This window comes from Malurus melanocephalus, unplaced genomic scaffold, assembly GCF_030028575.1.
Source record: "Malurus melanocephalus ecotype Western Australia unplaced genomic scaffold, MMel_1.1 scaffold_270, whole genome shotgun sequence".
Taxonomy (NCBI): domain Eukaryota; kingdom Metazoa; phylum Chordata; class Aves; order Passeriformes; family Maluridae; genus Malurus; species Malurus melanocephalus.
This window is the reverse complement of record NW_026623502.1, coordinates 539,681-555,910: the sequence shown is the minus strand read 5'-3', so window position 1 is coordinate 555,910 and position 16,230 is coordinate 539,681. Positions and strand designations below refer to the sequence as shown.

Here is a 16,230-nt window from a genome sequence, read left to right as displayed (position 1 = left end):
TCCTCATCCAGCCCACAGTACATGGGACTAAACCATCACTTGCAGTTTTTGTATGAAATAAACTTTCAGTTTTTAGGAAGTAGAAATCAGGTCTGTGTTCTGGTTGTTTTTTGTTTGGGTTTTTTTTAACTAACGAGTTGTCTTCTCCCAGGACTGTATTGAAAATAATTATTGTTCAAAATCAAAACAGGCACCTAATAAGTGGAAAACAAGTTTTCCTCCAGGAAGTTTCAGCTTATAAAGTACAATTTTAAATCAGCATGCTTTTTTAATACAGTCAGATGCTTCCAGTGTCGAATAGGAGGACTGTTCCATTATTTTCAGTCTGTTGAGGTTGATTGTTTCAGGGTTCAGGTTGTCTGCCATTTAGAACAAATGTAATTATTACAGTTCATAGGATGTGACTTCTCAACTTCGTCCAGGTTTCCATTAACTTCTCTTTACTTTGGTTCGGGTAATTGTGACAAATAGTCGTCCATCCCTCCCTCTGAAGTTAGAGTACAGCCAAGTGTGATGGGTTAATAGTTAAGTATAATTAGGGCTCTAATTGAAACTCTGCTTGTGGCTATTTGTATGCAGAGCAGTTTGGGGACAGCCTTCACAAAAGCTTTGAACTGGAATAGCCTGTGTTAGAACACTGGGGTATTCTGTTAACATGCTTTCCTTTGCTCTTTGCAGGCGCTTAAATACTTTAAACAAATGTGCAGTGATGAAGCTAGAAATCAGTCCCCACAGGAAAAGGGTAAGTTCGTTTAATGTCTTCTGGTACAGCCTTGTGTGTTAATAAAACTGAAAAAAAACCCATCTAGATTGTTTAGCTGCCGTTTAGGATTACACCTGAATAGAACCTGGCAAGGACACGCAGTAAAAAATCTGCTTACATTTCTTGTKTTCTGAGGGAAAACTGCAAGGTTTGGCAGTGGGTAAAGGTTGTCTAGCAAACTTCTCCCTGGGATGCCGCTTCCAGTGTGAAAGGCACTGAACTTCTGTGCCTGCCAGTGAGGTTGTTGGTGTTGTAGCCCATTGGCTGCACTCAGGCTGGATTGTATACAGTACACTTGATGGCCACAGTGAGCTGACAGTGTTATTACAGCACCATCCTTGACATCAWCAGTTTTGGTTTTCTACCATCATATTAGAACTGTACTGTTTTGTTATGTAGACAGGGATTGGCCTGCAAAGGAAAGCTTTAGGCTCGTTGTTTCCTTTCCAATATACTTACAGAATACAATGGCCACCTTTTCAGAAAGTTTGCATGTTTCCAGGGAGTTAGCARGAATTAAAAATTTTCGTGAATTTTCAGGATCCCTGTGGAGCGTGGTAAGAAATAAGAGAGCATCAACTGTAATTTCAGTAAGGCAGTACCAACTTGCTAATGAGGTACCASTAAATAGCTGCCTTAAAACTATGTGTGTGTCCTAGGAGGGATCAGTAATTGATACCGTCCCCTGGGATATGACAACTGCAGATAAAGATGACTGAGTTAAGGCAATACAATGCTGCCCTACCCTTAACAAGAATGCATACAAATGCTCTGAGGTTGTTTACCAGCAATTAATCCCCTCTTTCCCTATCTGTTTGAGGTATGTTGGAAAGAGCATCCAAGCTCCAGAAGATAACACTCTGAGGCAGCATATGTAGGAGCTCCTTAAAAGTAGGGGTGGACAGCTGATTGCCATTTATGACTGCCAGAATATTTCACATCCTTCTGCCTGAACCTTGTTAACACTGGAATGATCAGTGTTGGTGTTAGGGGTCAGACCAGGCCTGACTTCAGGTCCAAACCTCAGATCTTCSAGAGTGGATTTTATCTTTTGTTTCAGTCCTTCCTGAATTTCATTCCCAACCCATGCTCTGGCAGATGGACTTGGGGCCTATTCCCTTTTCTTTTTGCTGTCAATAAAATCAATACTTAGCCTTTAAAGCTTTTAAACAGTAGGGAAAATTGTGCTGACCAAAACATGTTCTTTATGTTTCCAGTGACTTCTTTACAAATTAAAATCACTTAACTGCTCCTTTTTTTTCCCCCCCAATCAAATCTCATTCACCACCAAACCAACATTATTATCCACTGGCAGTTTCAAATGATTTGTTTCCTTCTGAAAATTTCAAATAAATAAGCCAGAAGTCCTGGGTTTTCATCTGAGTCAGTACATAAGTAGTTTGCAGTAGCTGGGAAACAAAGAAAATGGTAAACATGGAAACAAACAAATTGCTCTGTGTCTCGTGTATTTGGTCATAAGAAATAAATACAGTATTTCACTTATTTTCTTGAACTGATGAAATGTCCTATTAAAAAAAAAAAAAAAAAAACTAGGAGGTGATCAGGATCTGAAGTAAGCATACATAAATCTGAAATATTAATAATTCACTTTTTTCCAGAGAATAAATATTTGTGTTCTTGGCACACAAATAGTTACAGTTTGGAGTATGCAAATGTGTTTGTTTTTAAATTAAAGCAAACTAAACAAATGCAGTGAAATTCATGGAGCTGGGTGGCAGTTGGTGTTTGTTACTCTAAACACCAAAGATTATCTTGTGGTTTCATGGTGTCATATTAAAAATATCTTCATTGGTTTTACTCTTCCAACATGAAACTTTCCGTATATTTGGAAGACCAAATATGTCAGGATCATTCCCTTTCAGCATTTAGATGAAAAGATTGTAGGCGTAATTGATGTACATGTAATTGTACCCTAAGCATTACTCATACATCAAACATGTTATTTACAATTTACTTACGTGCTGCTCTGTCAGTGAGCTCTTGCTGCTCGCTATCTACGAGTGTTAAAGTTTGCCTGAAGCGAGACTGGAGCAGAGAATTCACAGAGCATTCTTAAAATGTTAGCTGCTAGCCTGTGGGAGGAAGAGTGGACCAGGYAAGAGCCTGGAGCCATCACACTCTTGCAGTGCGAGGGTTTCTTTTGCTGTCTCATTAGTCACACAGAGGAGGCTGTTCAGAGTTCCCGAATGGGTAAGGAATTAAGCCACTAAAATTCAGAATGTATGAGAAACATCTCATAATTGCAAAGAGGAGTATAAACACATAGCCACTATCAACAAAGTGTAGCTTTGGAGAGAGTCCAGAGGGACCCCAGCCCCTGACTGACTCCAGTTTAAAATTTTATGCATGCCAGGAATTTCCATTGATGTGAGGGCTATCCACTGTGACAAATTAATTAAAAGTCTATGGTGTTTTTAAAACAGAACAGTTCAAAGTAGATTGTATTGTTTGTTTCTTTTTATGAAGGGTATCTCTTTTGTATTTAAAAACTGTTAAAATACATTGTGGGTACCAAGTTATCTTTTCCCGTGATAGGCTTTATGGCCTAATCTTCCTCTGCCTGAAGTAAAAGACRGTTTTCACTTTAAATTCAGTGAGAACAAAGTCATGCTTAAAGCAATTTAGTGGACATTGTATTTAAATGCAACTGCCTTCGCTGTTTGAGCAGTTTGCAAGCAGTACTTTCAGGGTTCTTCTTTGCAGAGTGAAGATTCTGATGAAGATGAACCTTGTGCAATAAGTGGCAAATGGACTTTTCAGAGGGACAGCAAGAGGTGGTCGAGGCTTGAAGAGTTTGATGTGTTCCCTCCAAAAGCGGACTTGCCCATCCCGTCCCCAGAAGCTCCTCACCTTACGAGCGCAGCGAGCCGGGAGAGCGTGCTCACAGACCTCAGCGAGCGCCAGGAGGTGGCTTCAATTCTGAGCACCAGCAGCACCAGCAGCCACCAGCCAACCCTGCAGAGCGAGGCCTCTACCACCAGGACAAACTCGGTGGCCAGCGTCTGCTCATCGAGCAATTTTGTAGCCAATGATGACTCATTCAGCAGCCTGCCCTCCCCCAGGGAGCTGAATAGCTTCAGCTTCAACACAAAAGCCAACGAGAAGAACGCCAAGTCCAAAACAAAGAGCCTGCTCAAAAGAATGGAGAGTCTTAAAATCAAGAGTTCTCACCATGGCAAGAGCAAAGCTCCTTCAAAGCTCGGCCTGATTATTAGTGGGCCAATCCTGCAGGARGGCATGGATGAAGATAAACTGAAACAACTTAACTGTGTGGAGATTTCTGCCCTCAATGGCAATCACATCAACTTCCCTATGGTACGAAAGAGGAGYGTCTCCAATTCCACCCAGACCAGCAGCAGCAGCAGTCAGTCTGAGACGAGCAGTGCCGTCAGCACGCCCAGTCCTGTCACGCGAACACGCAGCCTCAGTGCCTACAATAAAAGGGTGGGCATGTACCTGGAAGGCTTTGACCCCTTCAACCAGTCAACGTTCAGTGATGTGATGGAGCAGAACTTYAAGAACCGCGGCAGTTTTGCAGAAGACACCGTGTTTTTTATCCCTGAGGATCATAAGCCYGGCACTTTTCCCAAAGCGCTCTCCAATGGCAACTTCTCCCCGACAGAGAGCAACACCTCTGTGAACTGGAGGACAGGGAGTTTCCATGGACACGGCCACCTCGCCCTCCAGAGGGAGAACAGTGGTGAYAGCTCCAAAGAACTAGGCATGGGGAAAAGGTGCAACTCCTCCAGTTCAGTGAGCAGCCGCCTGAGCATTTATGACAATGTGCCAGGTTCGATCCTGTATTCCAGTACCAGCGACCTGGCCGACCTGGAAAATGAAGACATATTCCCMGAGCTAGACGACATCCTATACCATGTCAAAGGGATGCAGAGAATAGTGAACCAGTGGTCAGAGAAGTTCTCAGATGAAGGGGACTCTGACTCAGTACTCGACTCCATCTCCCCATGTCCTTCCTCTCCAAAGCAGATTCACCTTGATGTAGATAACGATCGAAGAACACCGAGTGACCTCGACAGTACAGGGAATTCACTGAATGAAACAGAAGAGCCCGCCGGGATCCAGGACAGGAGAGACTCTGGAGTGGGTGCATCACTGACACGGTGCAGCAGGTGAGATCACGAGTGGTGGCCCTTGGGGTGGCCTGGGCATGTCCCCTCCAGCCCTGGCAGCTCTGCRGTGGTTGCACCATGCTCAGTTAAGGTGCAGTGGAAGCTGTGGCCATTCAAGTACTGTTCCATTGCTTCCCAAAACAATTACGGGCAAGGGAAGTATTTGTGCAAGACTTTGTGGTTCCTCCACTTTATAGCTGTATGTTTGTATGTTCAGCCTGAGTCATCATTGAAAATGCAATGTTTTAGGCAGTTTTGGGGCGCAACAGTTCTTCAAACTGAGGTGGTGCATGGGAGGGGAGGGCCAAGTAGGATTAATCACTTTTTGAGTTGGCTAGGAGAAACAAGAATAAGTGTGTCTGGTTTGTGTTAGTGTGTAGTAAATGCCTTGACTTTTAGACCTTCAAAAAATTACATTTTTTCAGTAGCAGGCTGTTCCTAGTGGCATGCTAGAGCACTAAATCTGTGGGGARAATGAGGCTTGTTTACTTTCTCTTGATCACTGTAGCACAGTGGGAGACTGGGGGACTTCCAGTGGCCTCCAGATTGTGCTGGGAGTTTTATTGTGGGAGGGATGACTGTGTTTTGTATTGTGAGTAGAGCAAGGATTTTAATTCTTTCTAGCTTTATTTCCCGTTTTCCTTTAAAAGTGGTGCAAATCGTTCTGTGATTTGTGACACAAGTCATCTACAGCTGCTTGTATGAACTTAATGGGCCTTTCAGAAGTGTGGAGTTCTTATTTGATGTCTCTTAAAAATTCATGCATTTTTTCATGCCCATTTTCATTTTTCATAATGGAGTTTTTTTTTATTCCCACTGCCATAATACTGAAAGCACTTTGGGAGAAGGGTGTTGGAGCCCTTGGAGRATATGTGATTGGGCAAGGCTGTGGGTCACTCACAGTGCACATTCCCATCTGAAGCACCTGCCCGTGCTGCATGACAGCAGGTGAGGCAGAAATGCTGCTGGCTGATGCCTGTGGAATCTCAGAAGAATGTGGCCAAGGGCAGGGAGCTCAGCAGTGTGTTTGTGGTGATTCCTCACGTGTCTTGCTGAGGCATTTCAGTAACCTGTCCTTGCTCTGTCTCCCATCTTCTCCACAGGCACAAGCTGAGGTGGCACAGCTTCCAGAGCTCCCACCGGCCCAGCCTCAGCTCGGCATCACTGCAGATCAACTGCCAGTCCGTGGCACAGATGAACCTGCTGCAGAAGTACTCTCTGCTGAAGCTGACYGCTCTCCTGGAGAAGTACACACCTTCCAACAAGCACGGTTTCAGCTGGTAAGGACACAGCTCTGTGTATTGAGAGCCCGACTGTACGAGCGTGACAGTCGCGCTTGTCCCAGGCAACTTTTGGAAAGATGCAGTGAATCCCTGCAATCCCTTGTTTTYCATATTTGCACTTCTTCCTCCAGTCTGTGCTGACAGTGATTTGTGGTTTCCTAAGACAGGGCTAAAATCACTAACCCTTTACRTAAGTGTCATCCTATTACACTTGAGAGATATGTTTATGGGGCCATGTGAGGGAACAAAAGCAATGAAGTACAGACCAGCTTTCTGAACAGGAAGGTGTCCAGTATCTRTAGCAAGAGAAGGATGGCTTCTTTATTGAGGCAGTTAGCAAGCAGTGGCACAAATTGCAGGCAGTCTTAATAGGCTCACTTCTCTTCAGTTATTCTTAAAAATCTCCATTACTTCCTTTACGTAATTAAGTAATTAAATAATGTAAATTTCTCTTAGTTCTAGTACCTCACTAACCAAAATTTTGTTTTCCCTTTTTAAGGTACTATAAGTGAGTTAGCTTGCAAAAGAGATAGAAAGGTCGGGAGAACCGTGGAGTTTTTGTAGGCAGCAATTTCTGCTGTGGCCAGGTATTTGTAACCCAGCTGAATATTTTTTGTCAGAAGAATGAAATAGAAAGCTCTTTTATTATTGTATCTGCAGTACAGCYTGTGTAACCTTCAGGATGCAGAGGATGCAAATAAAATTTTCCTTGTCCCTACCACAGGCCAGCCTCCTCCCTTCCCCAGGAGTCATAGAGAGTATTTAGCTTCGGCATCAAAGTACCTCCTGTTCAAAGGCTGTTATTATGTCAGTCTTTCTAAATACAGAAGTTGTTTGTTCTGAAAGACAGAAATAAGTATTGACCAGTTATCCCTGCATGCTTCAGATTCTCGGTGGAGATCGCAATGTGTTTTTTCACATTCCATTGGCATGTTTTTTGACAAAGAAAGTATTATTCATACATGTATCAATAATGCCCTGAACTTAACTATACAGCAATACAAATTGGTTCTGTTTTACTATGTAACAGCTTAGTCAGCTGTAAATCCAATGCACTGTTTGTATAGCTGTACTGTATGTTGAAATGTTAAATAGGTCTCCCTGTTTTCAGTGCTACTGTGTCCTATTAGTTGTTACAGTGGACATTAGCTTGCCTCCCTGTTTAGGAAAATGATCTCAATATTTTCACATTTTAGTGCCTTTTTTTTCCCCATTTATGAAACCAATACTCTGGAGGACCCGGGGGTAAATCATGCTTTTGTGCTTAGTAACATTTTCCTTGGAGTCATAAGCAGATGGAAAGGCCTCTCAATGAAACTGGAGTGGGAGGTGGGGGTAACAAAAGTCACTGGCTGACAAGGAGGGGGGTCCCTCAAAGGGGTTGTTTATAGAGCTGAAGTTTTTAGCTGACAAACTCAAATGTATTACATCAGTTTCCTGCTGTTCTGCACACTGGTGGGTGGTGGACCCAGTTTGAGGACTTTGCAGAACAAGTAGTTGACATACAAAAGCTCATTGTTCAAGTGCCCATCTTCCCTGAAACCTAAAGAAGCAGTGTTATAAGGGGTCACTGACCGCAAGATTTATTTTGACTCTTTTGCAATTCAATCTGGCCCCTGCAGTTTTACCCTGTAGCTTTCGTCCTCCTAATATTGATGRAGTAGCACCACATTAATACTTAGAGGCAGCATACTGCCCCAAATGTCAGGCCTTTCTCTTAGAGAAACTCTTGTTTTCTGTCCTCTCACCTTTTGCAGCCCCGAGTGGATTAGCTAATTTATACTGTCACTATTGTTCATGTTACTAAAAGTGTTTCATTTATTTTCACTTACTTTCTGAATGACTGGAAATACAGAAGATAAATAACAGAAATTTAATTTAATTWAATTGTGTTATTCCCTTTGCTTAAACAGGGCAGTACCAAAATTCATGAAAAGAATAAAAGTGCCAGATTATAAAGACCGAAATGTCTTTGGAGTGCCGCTGCAAGTGAACGTGCAGCGCACAGGGCAGCCTCTTCCCCAGAGCATTCAGCAAGCCATGAGGTACCTCCGCAACCACTGCCTGGATCAGGTGCGTTCCCTACACTCTCATTCCACAGGCATGCAGCACCCAAAGCCCAGCTTCCCCTTAGTTTTTATTGTTCCTGGGTCAGACTGAAAAAAGTAGCCTCAAGACAAAATAGATAATTAATRCATGGAAAGCTTTCCACAAAATTAGAACCCATACTTTAGAAGTTAAAGAGCATGCTTACGTCTCAGATTTTCTGGATTCATTATAAATGTATGTGCTTTTATTCATATATTTAGGTTGGACTGTTCAGAAAATCTGGAGTCAAATCAAGAATTCAGGCTTTGCGTCAGATGAATGAGAGTTCCGCAGACAGCGTCAACTACGAGGGCCAGTCCGCCTATGATGTAGCAGACATGTTAAAGCAATTCTTCCGTGATCTCCCTGAGCCTCTCATGACCAACAAACTCTCTGAGACTTTCTTACAGATATACCAGTGTAAGTGGTGAGATTCTGCAGCAGATAGAAAATGGTCATTTGTGTGGCAAGGGTGGAACTTGCTAACGCTGCAGCTCTGGGCATAAACGTGTTTTCTGTGTTGGACTTTGCCTTTCTCCAGCAACTGTTAGAGTTTAGGCTGCCTCATAAGGAACGGGTTTTTTATGCCGTAGTTCTACAACAACTTGTAGTACAAATTCTTTTCATTTCACCTTTCTCTCTGGATCAGKAACAAATATAAATCCTCCATCGCTTGCTCCAGATTTTCCTCTCTTCTTTGAACATACGTGGTGTTATACTTTGAAAATAAGCCACATCTAATGTGACTAAGTAGACAAGCAAAGTAAACACTGGATGAACTGAGTTTGGGACTTTTGAGGGGATTGGCAAGGCTACCGAAAATTTTTATTCTCTTATAATTAATTTTCTGCTATCCTTCACCTCAACTGTTTTAAAACAACCTCTAAGTGATAAGCCTTTCTGTTACTGACTTGTAACTACTTTACAGATAAATACCGTAAACACGAGGGTTTAGAGTAAATCACATAAAAAAAACAGAGTTTATCAATATTTGTGATAGGAAATCATTACAAAAAGGTTACAGGAATTTYCTTCAGAGTTCCAAAGGTGGAGATGATTTTTTTAAAATGAAAACATACAGACCATTTTTTCAGTGCATGCATTTTGTGTGTGTGTGTTTGTATTTCCAAGCACATTTATGGAGAAAATTTATCAGACTCTCCACTTCCATGCGTATTAAACAACARCTCTGTGGGTTTTGAGCCAAAAGAAGTTCTGACATAGCATTTCCAGAGTATCTGTTCCTTTCCTTTTGCAGGSGGTAGGTCTGAGGAATCCCCAGAGATGGTCGGGAAGTATTATCTCTCTGTAAAGCAAAGAGCCTTAAAACAGCTGTGAATTTTGCTTCCCTGCAAAGGGCAAAATTTCCCTTTGCTTTGGTGCTGTGCAGCAGGCTGCGCACAGGAATGCACGTGGCTTAAATGTACTTTGAGCTGATTGAGGGGAGAGCATGGAAAACAGTGCATTTTGGAACAGACTGCTTTTGAAACTCACCTGCYAGCCTTACAAAGTTGCTGAGCAAATAATGTTAACTGTCTGGGTAGCACCATGTGTGTTCTGAGACATGCAGTGAGGGTGGTGAGCTGCCAGCGATGATATAAATGCTCCAGGACTCAGACTCTGATGCTGTCTTCAGAGGTGGCTTATTGGAAATCCCTTTATAAGAAGCAGATCTGCTCTGGGTTATTTCATTTTTTTGTTCCTTTCAAGTTTGGAGGAGAAAGCTTTATATRAAGACACATCAGATTTTTCCAATGGCTGTTTGTTGTTCGTAACCAAGGAGCTGTTTAATGGTATGGKGCTTCACAGCGTTGACTTTCTTTTTCCACCGCATGACTTTGAATGATCTGCTCAATAAAGTAACTCTCTGTGTTCAGTAAAGCTCTTTCTGGATATTTTATGACATCACTGTTGCAAAGGTTTGCTAGCCCATTTGTTTAATTAATTTACCTATTCTAAAATGCATTCTTGTTTTAAATTTCTTTGCGAGCCAAAGAACTTCTAAATTGGCTGGGCTCTGTTTGCTTGTTCTCTGCCTGACTCCAGGCTTCTGTCCTTTTAGTGCATCTGCRGGAGCATGTAGCTGTTGAAGCTAAATCTAAAATTAACTCTGGCCTAGGCACAGCTTCTTGCTTGCATTTCTTGTGCGGCAGGAAATAGCTGAGGGTAGTTAAACTACTGGGTTAAAAAAAAAATTCCTTCATGTTTCCTACAAATGGTATGCATCCTGAAGGAAGTCACTTCAAACTCGAGTCAAATATTTGAAGCTGGAGTTTGCTTTGGGATGCATTCTTGCTGTGTGTGTGGAAAATCAATGGACTGATGAGAGAATTTCTAATACTATGCAGATGTGCCAAAGGATCAGCGTCTCCAGGCTATCAAAGCTGCCATTATGCTTTTACCTGATGAGAACAGGGAGGTCCTCCAGATTCTCCTCTATTTCCTGAGTGATGTCACAGCTGCAGTGAAGGAAAACCAGATGACACCAACAAACCTGGCYGTCTGCTTAGCACCTTCCCTCTTCCACCTGAACACTCTCAAAAGAGAGAATTCCTCCCCAAGGTACGTTTCTGGGAGCAGGGCTCACTGCTGCTGGTGGCARTGTGCCACAGGCGTGGTTTAGGATTGACCCTGCCAGCTCTGATCACCTCAGACACCACCAGCTGTAGAAAGTTACGGGATCCTACCTTTTGCTGGAGATTTGTTGAACTATAAACAAGCTCATAAGAAGGAAAAAAATGAGGGAGGAGGGAGGGGATTCCAAGGAAAACGTTTAGAATGAGCAGCAAGAGAAGCTGGCAACACCATACCACTCTTTGGTGCCAGGCAGCACTGCTCTAAATCAACAGCAGATTTGGAAATCCTACTGTTTTGTTCCCAAACATGTCTCGTGCTCTGCAATAGCTGGATTTGTGTAAATGTGTGCTCTGTTCCCTTGTGAAGGGTGATGCAAAGAAAACCAAGCCTGGGAAAACCTGATCAAAAGGACCTAAATGAAAATCTGGCTGCAACCCAAGGGCTAGCTCACATGATTGCTGAATGCAAGAAACTCTTTCAGGTAAAACACCTGCTTACAAAACTGATGGGTGGAATATTGATAAACATGCCWTTGATCTGCTGTATAATGGAAAGCTAACAATGTCTCTTTATTTTAATGAAGTTTAACACATGATAAATAGCTTTTTAAAAAGCTTTGCATCTTGATCTGTGTGCGTACATGAAGTAGAAGTGGTTSCAGGAGAGAAGAGAGTTGTTCTCTTGGCACTGGTGCTCTAAAGTCAGAAGGCAGTTGTGTGGCCTGTCACATTTTTGTTGCATCCGAGCTGCATTTGAAATACATTTTCAAGCTTTTATTGTGCAGCCACGAGGGTCTGTGAACCTCAGCTCTTAATTACAAAGCAAGAAGCTATTTCCAGGAATTTCAGTGCTCATTTTATATTTAAATTCCCAAGAGCTAGCAAGACAGGCCACAAAAGCATCCTGGAATGTAACACTGTCAAACCATAGGTTGAAGGGTCTGCAGGAAATAAAGCATGCTCCCTCTAGGGCCTGCGATGGAGAACCAGACAAGCTGAGTCCTGGTTTTCCTCACTGTCATCAAATCTTTTCAGAGCTCTCAGCTGAAGATGTGCCTGTCTGTGTTCTTCCAGCTGACAGCTGTTCCCTTCTTCCTTCAGGATAACTGTGCTGAGGGAATGAATCTAGTTGTGTAGTAATGGGGGATACTCCATAGAATAAAATAAGACACCCCRTAAAAGAGAGACTGATTTGAGCTAAATCAAAGTCACAAACTTAATTTTGGCAWGTCTTCACATTGAGTGCTTAACCTGACACACACACATCCTATCATTTACAAAACTAATGTGTACATCTCCCTGTGGCTGTTGAGCTGCTAAACTAACTCAGTGGTCTGGGGAGAGAGCTGCAAGAGGATGATTTCACTCTTGTCACCCCTCAGATACCTGAAGAAATGAGCAGGGGTCGGAACTCGTACACGGAGCAGGACCTGCGTCCCCTCAGCCTGGAGGAGCTCCGGGGCAGCAGCAGCAACACTGAGCCCTCTGACTACCACTGCTACCTCCAGGACTGCGTGGAAGACTTGCTCAAGGAGATGAAGGAGAAGTTTAAAGGCTGGGTCAGCTGCTCCACCTCAGAGCAAGCAGATCTGGCATACAAGAAGGTATGCACCCTGTCACTCACATCACAGCTCTGTTTTTTAGCTCCCTTGTGATGTAAGTTATTGCACAAAGTTCAGTACACATCTTTACTTTGCAGATAGATACTAGAAAAAAAAACTTAATCTTTTGGTGCAGTTGCACACCATATGAAAACATGTCTTTCAGCAGTAGTCTGCTAACATGCACTGATTTGTGTTCTTCTGTTTATCCAGCCCAGGAATGTTCACTGTATTCAATGCACATGCCTTCACTCAYGCATGCAAAGCCTTAACAAGCTGAGTCACTATGTAGGCAGTAGGAAAAATGGTTCTCAGCTCTGATCTTGCACAGCTCAGAATTAACATAAACRGAAGTGTTTCAATAAGATTTAAAAAAAAAAAAAAACTTTAAAAAAAAGTGTAAGGAAGAGCACAACTGAGGACTCTGATAATTTTTCCCAGGTGTGTGAAGGTCCCCCACTCCGATTATGGAAAACTACCATTGAAATCTCAGCTGCACCGGAGGATGTTTTAAATCGTTTACTTAARGAGCAGCATCTTTGGGATGAAGATCTTATAGAGTCAAAAGTGATTGAGCCTTTGGATAGCCAGACAGATATATACCAGTATGTCCAGAACAGCATGGCACCTCACCCAGCCAGGGACTTCGTAGTCTTAAGGTAAGAATTTAATAGGCAATCATGTTTATATCCTACACACATGGTAACCTTGCCTATTTCTTTATAATGTCAGCTATATTGGTAAATATCTTACTGTGCCTAATTTGAATTCTTATTAGATGCTTGAATTAATGTTTGCCAAATAAAGTGTTTTTGGTTTTCTTCTTTTCTCTTAGAACATGGAGGACAAACTTCCCCAAAGGAGCTTGTGTGCTTCTAGCAACCTCAGTGGACCATGACCGGGCGCCYGTGGCAGGTGTTAGAGTCAATGTGCTCCTGTCGAGGTATCTGATTGAGCCCTGCGGGTCAGGAAAATCAAAACTCACCTACATGTGCAGAATTGATTTAAGGTAGGAAGTTCCACTTTGTCTTTTGGAGGTGGTAACTTTTCTTGTGTAGTTTCAGTGTGCTCAGGGGAAAGCTTAGACTGTTTGAAAGACTTTAGCTGAGCCGGTAGTATGTCCTTCTCAAAGGCAAGCACACAGGTCTCTGCARTGTCACAGAAAGCTGGCTTCAGTGCACACCTGGCAGCAGGTGTAGTTTGTTGCATTAGAAGCCTCTAGTATGTGTTCCACCATCCTTGTTGTTATATAACCCCACCCCTTCCTCTCCCAGTCATATTTGAGTRCAAGAATGTGTTAATTTTAATATTAAGCTAGTAAAGGGGAGTGGGTTGTCACAAAACTTCTCATAACTTTTCCTCACTGCAGCAAACTTGTTTTTGCGCAAATCTATATATTGGCAAGGTTGAGCTGCACAGTAAGCAGGACTAAGATTTCCTAGTCAAGCATTTAAACAGCTAGAGATCTGTTTGATTGTGACTGAGAAAATACACATAAAGTTACTGGTACCTTCCTCATCATCGCTTTTTCCTCTGTACAACAGGGGCCACATGCCAGACTGGTATACCAAGTCTTTCGGACACTTGTGTGCATCAGAAGTTGTTAAGATACGAGACTCTTTCAGTCACCAGAGTCCYGAGAGCAAGGAAGTAAAATCCAGGTGACTACTGAAGAGGAACAGCCACACGCTCCACACCTCAGCAACACAGACGTTACCCAAAACTGAGACTTGCACACTGCAGACCAGACCTGTGTTCCATCTGCAAGTCGTGTCAKGAAGGGATGGCAGCGTGAGAGCTTGACTGTGAGCATTACTATAGGACTGTGGCCATACCATACACTTTAAAGCTGCTTCCTGTTTGTGCAAGGTCTATAGTGTAGGCCTCGACTGGAATACATAGAATAACTGTGCAAAGAATAAAAATTTAAAAAAAAAAAATTACTATTAGATGGTTTGAATTGCTTCTGAGAAGCAAATTTCTTTAAATGCAAAATATATTACGAAATATGGTGAAGGCTCATCATTCCCATGTGAAATACTTAGCTTTATGTACATACTCATGTCATTTTATTTGTAGTGCATTGAGGGACTGGTGTATCCACTGGAATAGTTGGTACTCTTCAATGTGTTCTCACTGAGATAAGCAGAGAAAGGTTTGCACAGAGATTAAAGTGTGAATGAGTGTGTTAATGGTTGAAAGGATAGAGGAAGTCGAACTTGAAATGTGTCTGGTACACTGATAGGCARCCGGAGTGGATTTTAATGTGCTGGATACAGTTCAACCTAGAGTGGGACTCCCCTGCGGACCAGRAGTAGCCATCCTTCGAATGTGCTCGTTCTGCATTTTCCTCAACTCTGACCTTTTTAAAAACCCTGAGCACATGGTTCAAGAGGCTTGCTTCAGCCACTGCCCACTCCTCACCCAGTTGATCTTTTAGGAGTGATGAGCAATTCTATAGCAAATTCAAGTAAATATACTTTTGAGCAACATAGCAGCTTAGAAATGAAATATCTATGCAATGGTGGGGAGAGCCAATAACATCAGTTGTTGAAAAAACAAAAATGTCCATTACTTTTACTCCTCCCTGTGTTACCTATAGGTGTTGTAATGAGCTTTTATATATTTTATTGTATTCTGAGGGCTCAAGAGGAAAAAGTCAACACTGGAGTTATGGTGCCAGGTGGTGACAGGACACCTGCAGTAGCAGCTGGGGTGACTTGGCTAGGGAGAGTCACACAAGCTCTTTCCCTTACTCTCCCTCCTTTACTTGTTTTCCGAAAAGCTGCATGTTAACATGAACAGAACCTGCATGTGAGCAGTGTGAAGGGTTATATTTGAGGGCAGAAGGAAGGGTGCAGTTTTGTCATGGGTTTTGTTGTGTTTTAAACCCTTTGGGATTTAAAGGTTCCCCCTTCTCAAGAATCAACATCAAGTTGTATGAACTGTAGGAAGTTCTGAGGTCCTCTGGAAAGGTGTCTTTCTGTAGGTTTTACTGTAATGGTAAAGATTTGCTTTTAAGCTGCAGTATTAAGTGATAAATGTATTTTGTGGCTAGGGTATGAATGAGTTGCAAGATGGAATCTTGACTGAGACTTTTTTTACCATTGTCAGTATTATTTTAAGCTTTTTGATGAAGATTTTTTTTATAATGGCAAATGTAGAACTTCCAATAACAATGTTCCTCATAAGTAGGAAAATCTTGTATATTCTTCTACATCAAACACTTTTGAATTTGTAAAATTGTATGTTGTACATACCATTCTATTGTAAACATGTATACTTGCCCACAGTGTACTGTYAAACATAGATTAAGCATGATAAAGATTATTTAAAATATACATGTATTTATACCTCAGATATTCTTTTTGGGTTTTTGTACCTCAAGTATGTTTTCTATTGTAAATGTGCATTACATGAGTATGATCTACGCGAGAGAAAGGAAAATGTKTAACTTGCTATAGATGTCTGTACAGAATATACTCAATAAGTGCACTATTAAATGTTTAAAATTGGAGATGCATAATGAGTTACCTTTTATTTTGGGTTCTTCCTTCCGCCCTGGTACCCAGAGGGAGAGGTGTTTTTCTTACTGCGGGTTTTTTACGTATTACAGCCCGCTGTGGAGCCACCCCTGCCCTCTCCCAGGCTGATATTTTTAATACTGTTAAAGGCAGGTATCGAAGCAATTTCAGTTTTTGGAAGACAGGACATCACAATGGTAGATAGCTGGACAGAAACATTCCCTAGTCGGTAACTTCATGCTTT

General features: G+C 42.1%; 1 protein-coding gene across 4 annotated transcripts in view; it reads left to right on the top strand.

Annotated features, from left to right (window-relative positions):
• The window catches only part of DLC1 (DLC1 Rho GTPase activating protein), a 212,870-nt gene extending 196,889 nt beyond the window's left edge, over positions 1-15,981 (top strand). For all 4 annotated transcript variants that reach the window (XM_057376125.1, XM_057376126.1, XM_057376127.1 and 1 more), the window contains 11 exons: positions 679-742; positions 3,488-4,914; positions 6,018-6,194; positions 8,111-8,270; positions 8,507-8,705; positions 10,634-10,847; positions 11,229-11,343; positions 12,244-12,465; positions 12,904-13,121; positions 13,298-13,471; positions 14,007-15,981. In XM_057376125.1, coding sequence (XP_057232108.1) covers positions 679-742; positions 3,488-4,914; positions 6,018-6,194; positions 8,111-8,270; positions 8,507-8,705; positions 10,634-10,847; positions 11,229-11,343; positions 12,244-12,465; positions 12,904-13,121; positions 13,298-13,471; positions 14,007-14,127 — 3,091 coding nt within the window. In that variant the 3' untranslated portion in view covers positions 14,128-15,981. The remainder of the gene's footprint in view (positions 1-678; positions 743-3,487; positions 4,915-6,017; positions 6,195-8,110; positions 8,271-8,506; positions 8,706-10,633; positions 10,848-11,228; positions 11,344-12,243; positions 12,466-12,903; positions 13,122-13,297; positions 13,472-14,006) is intronic.
• The last annotated feature ends 249 nt before the right edge of the window (positions 15,982-16,230 follow it).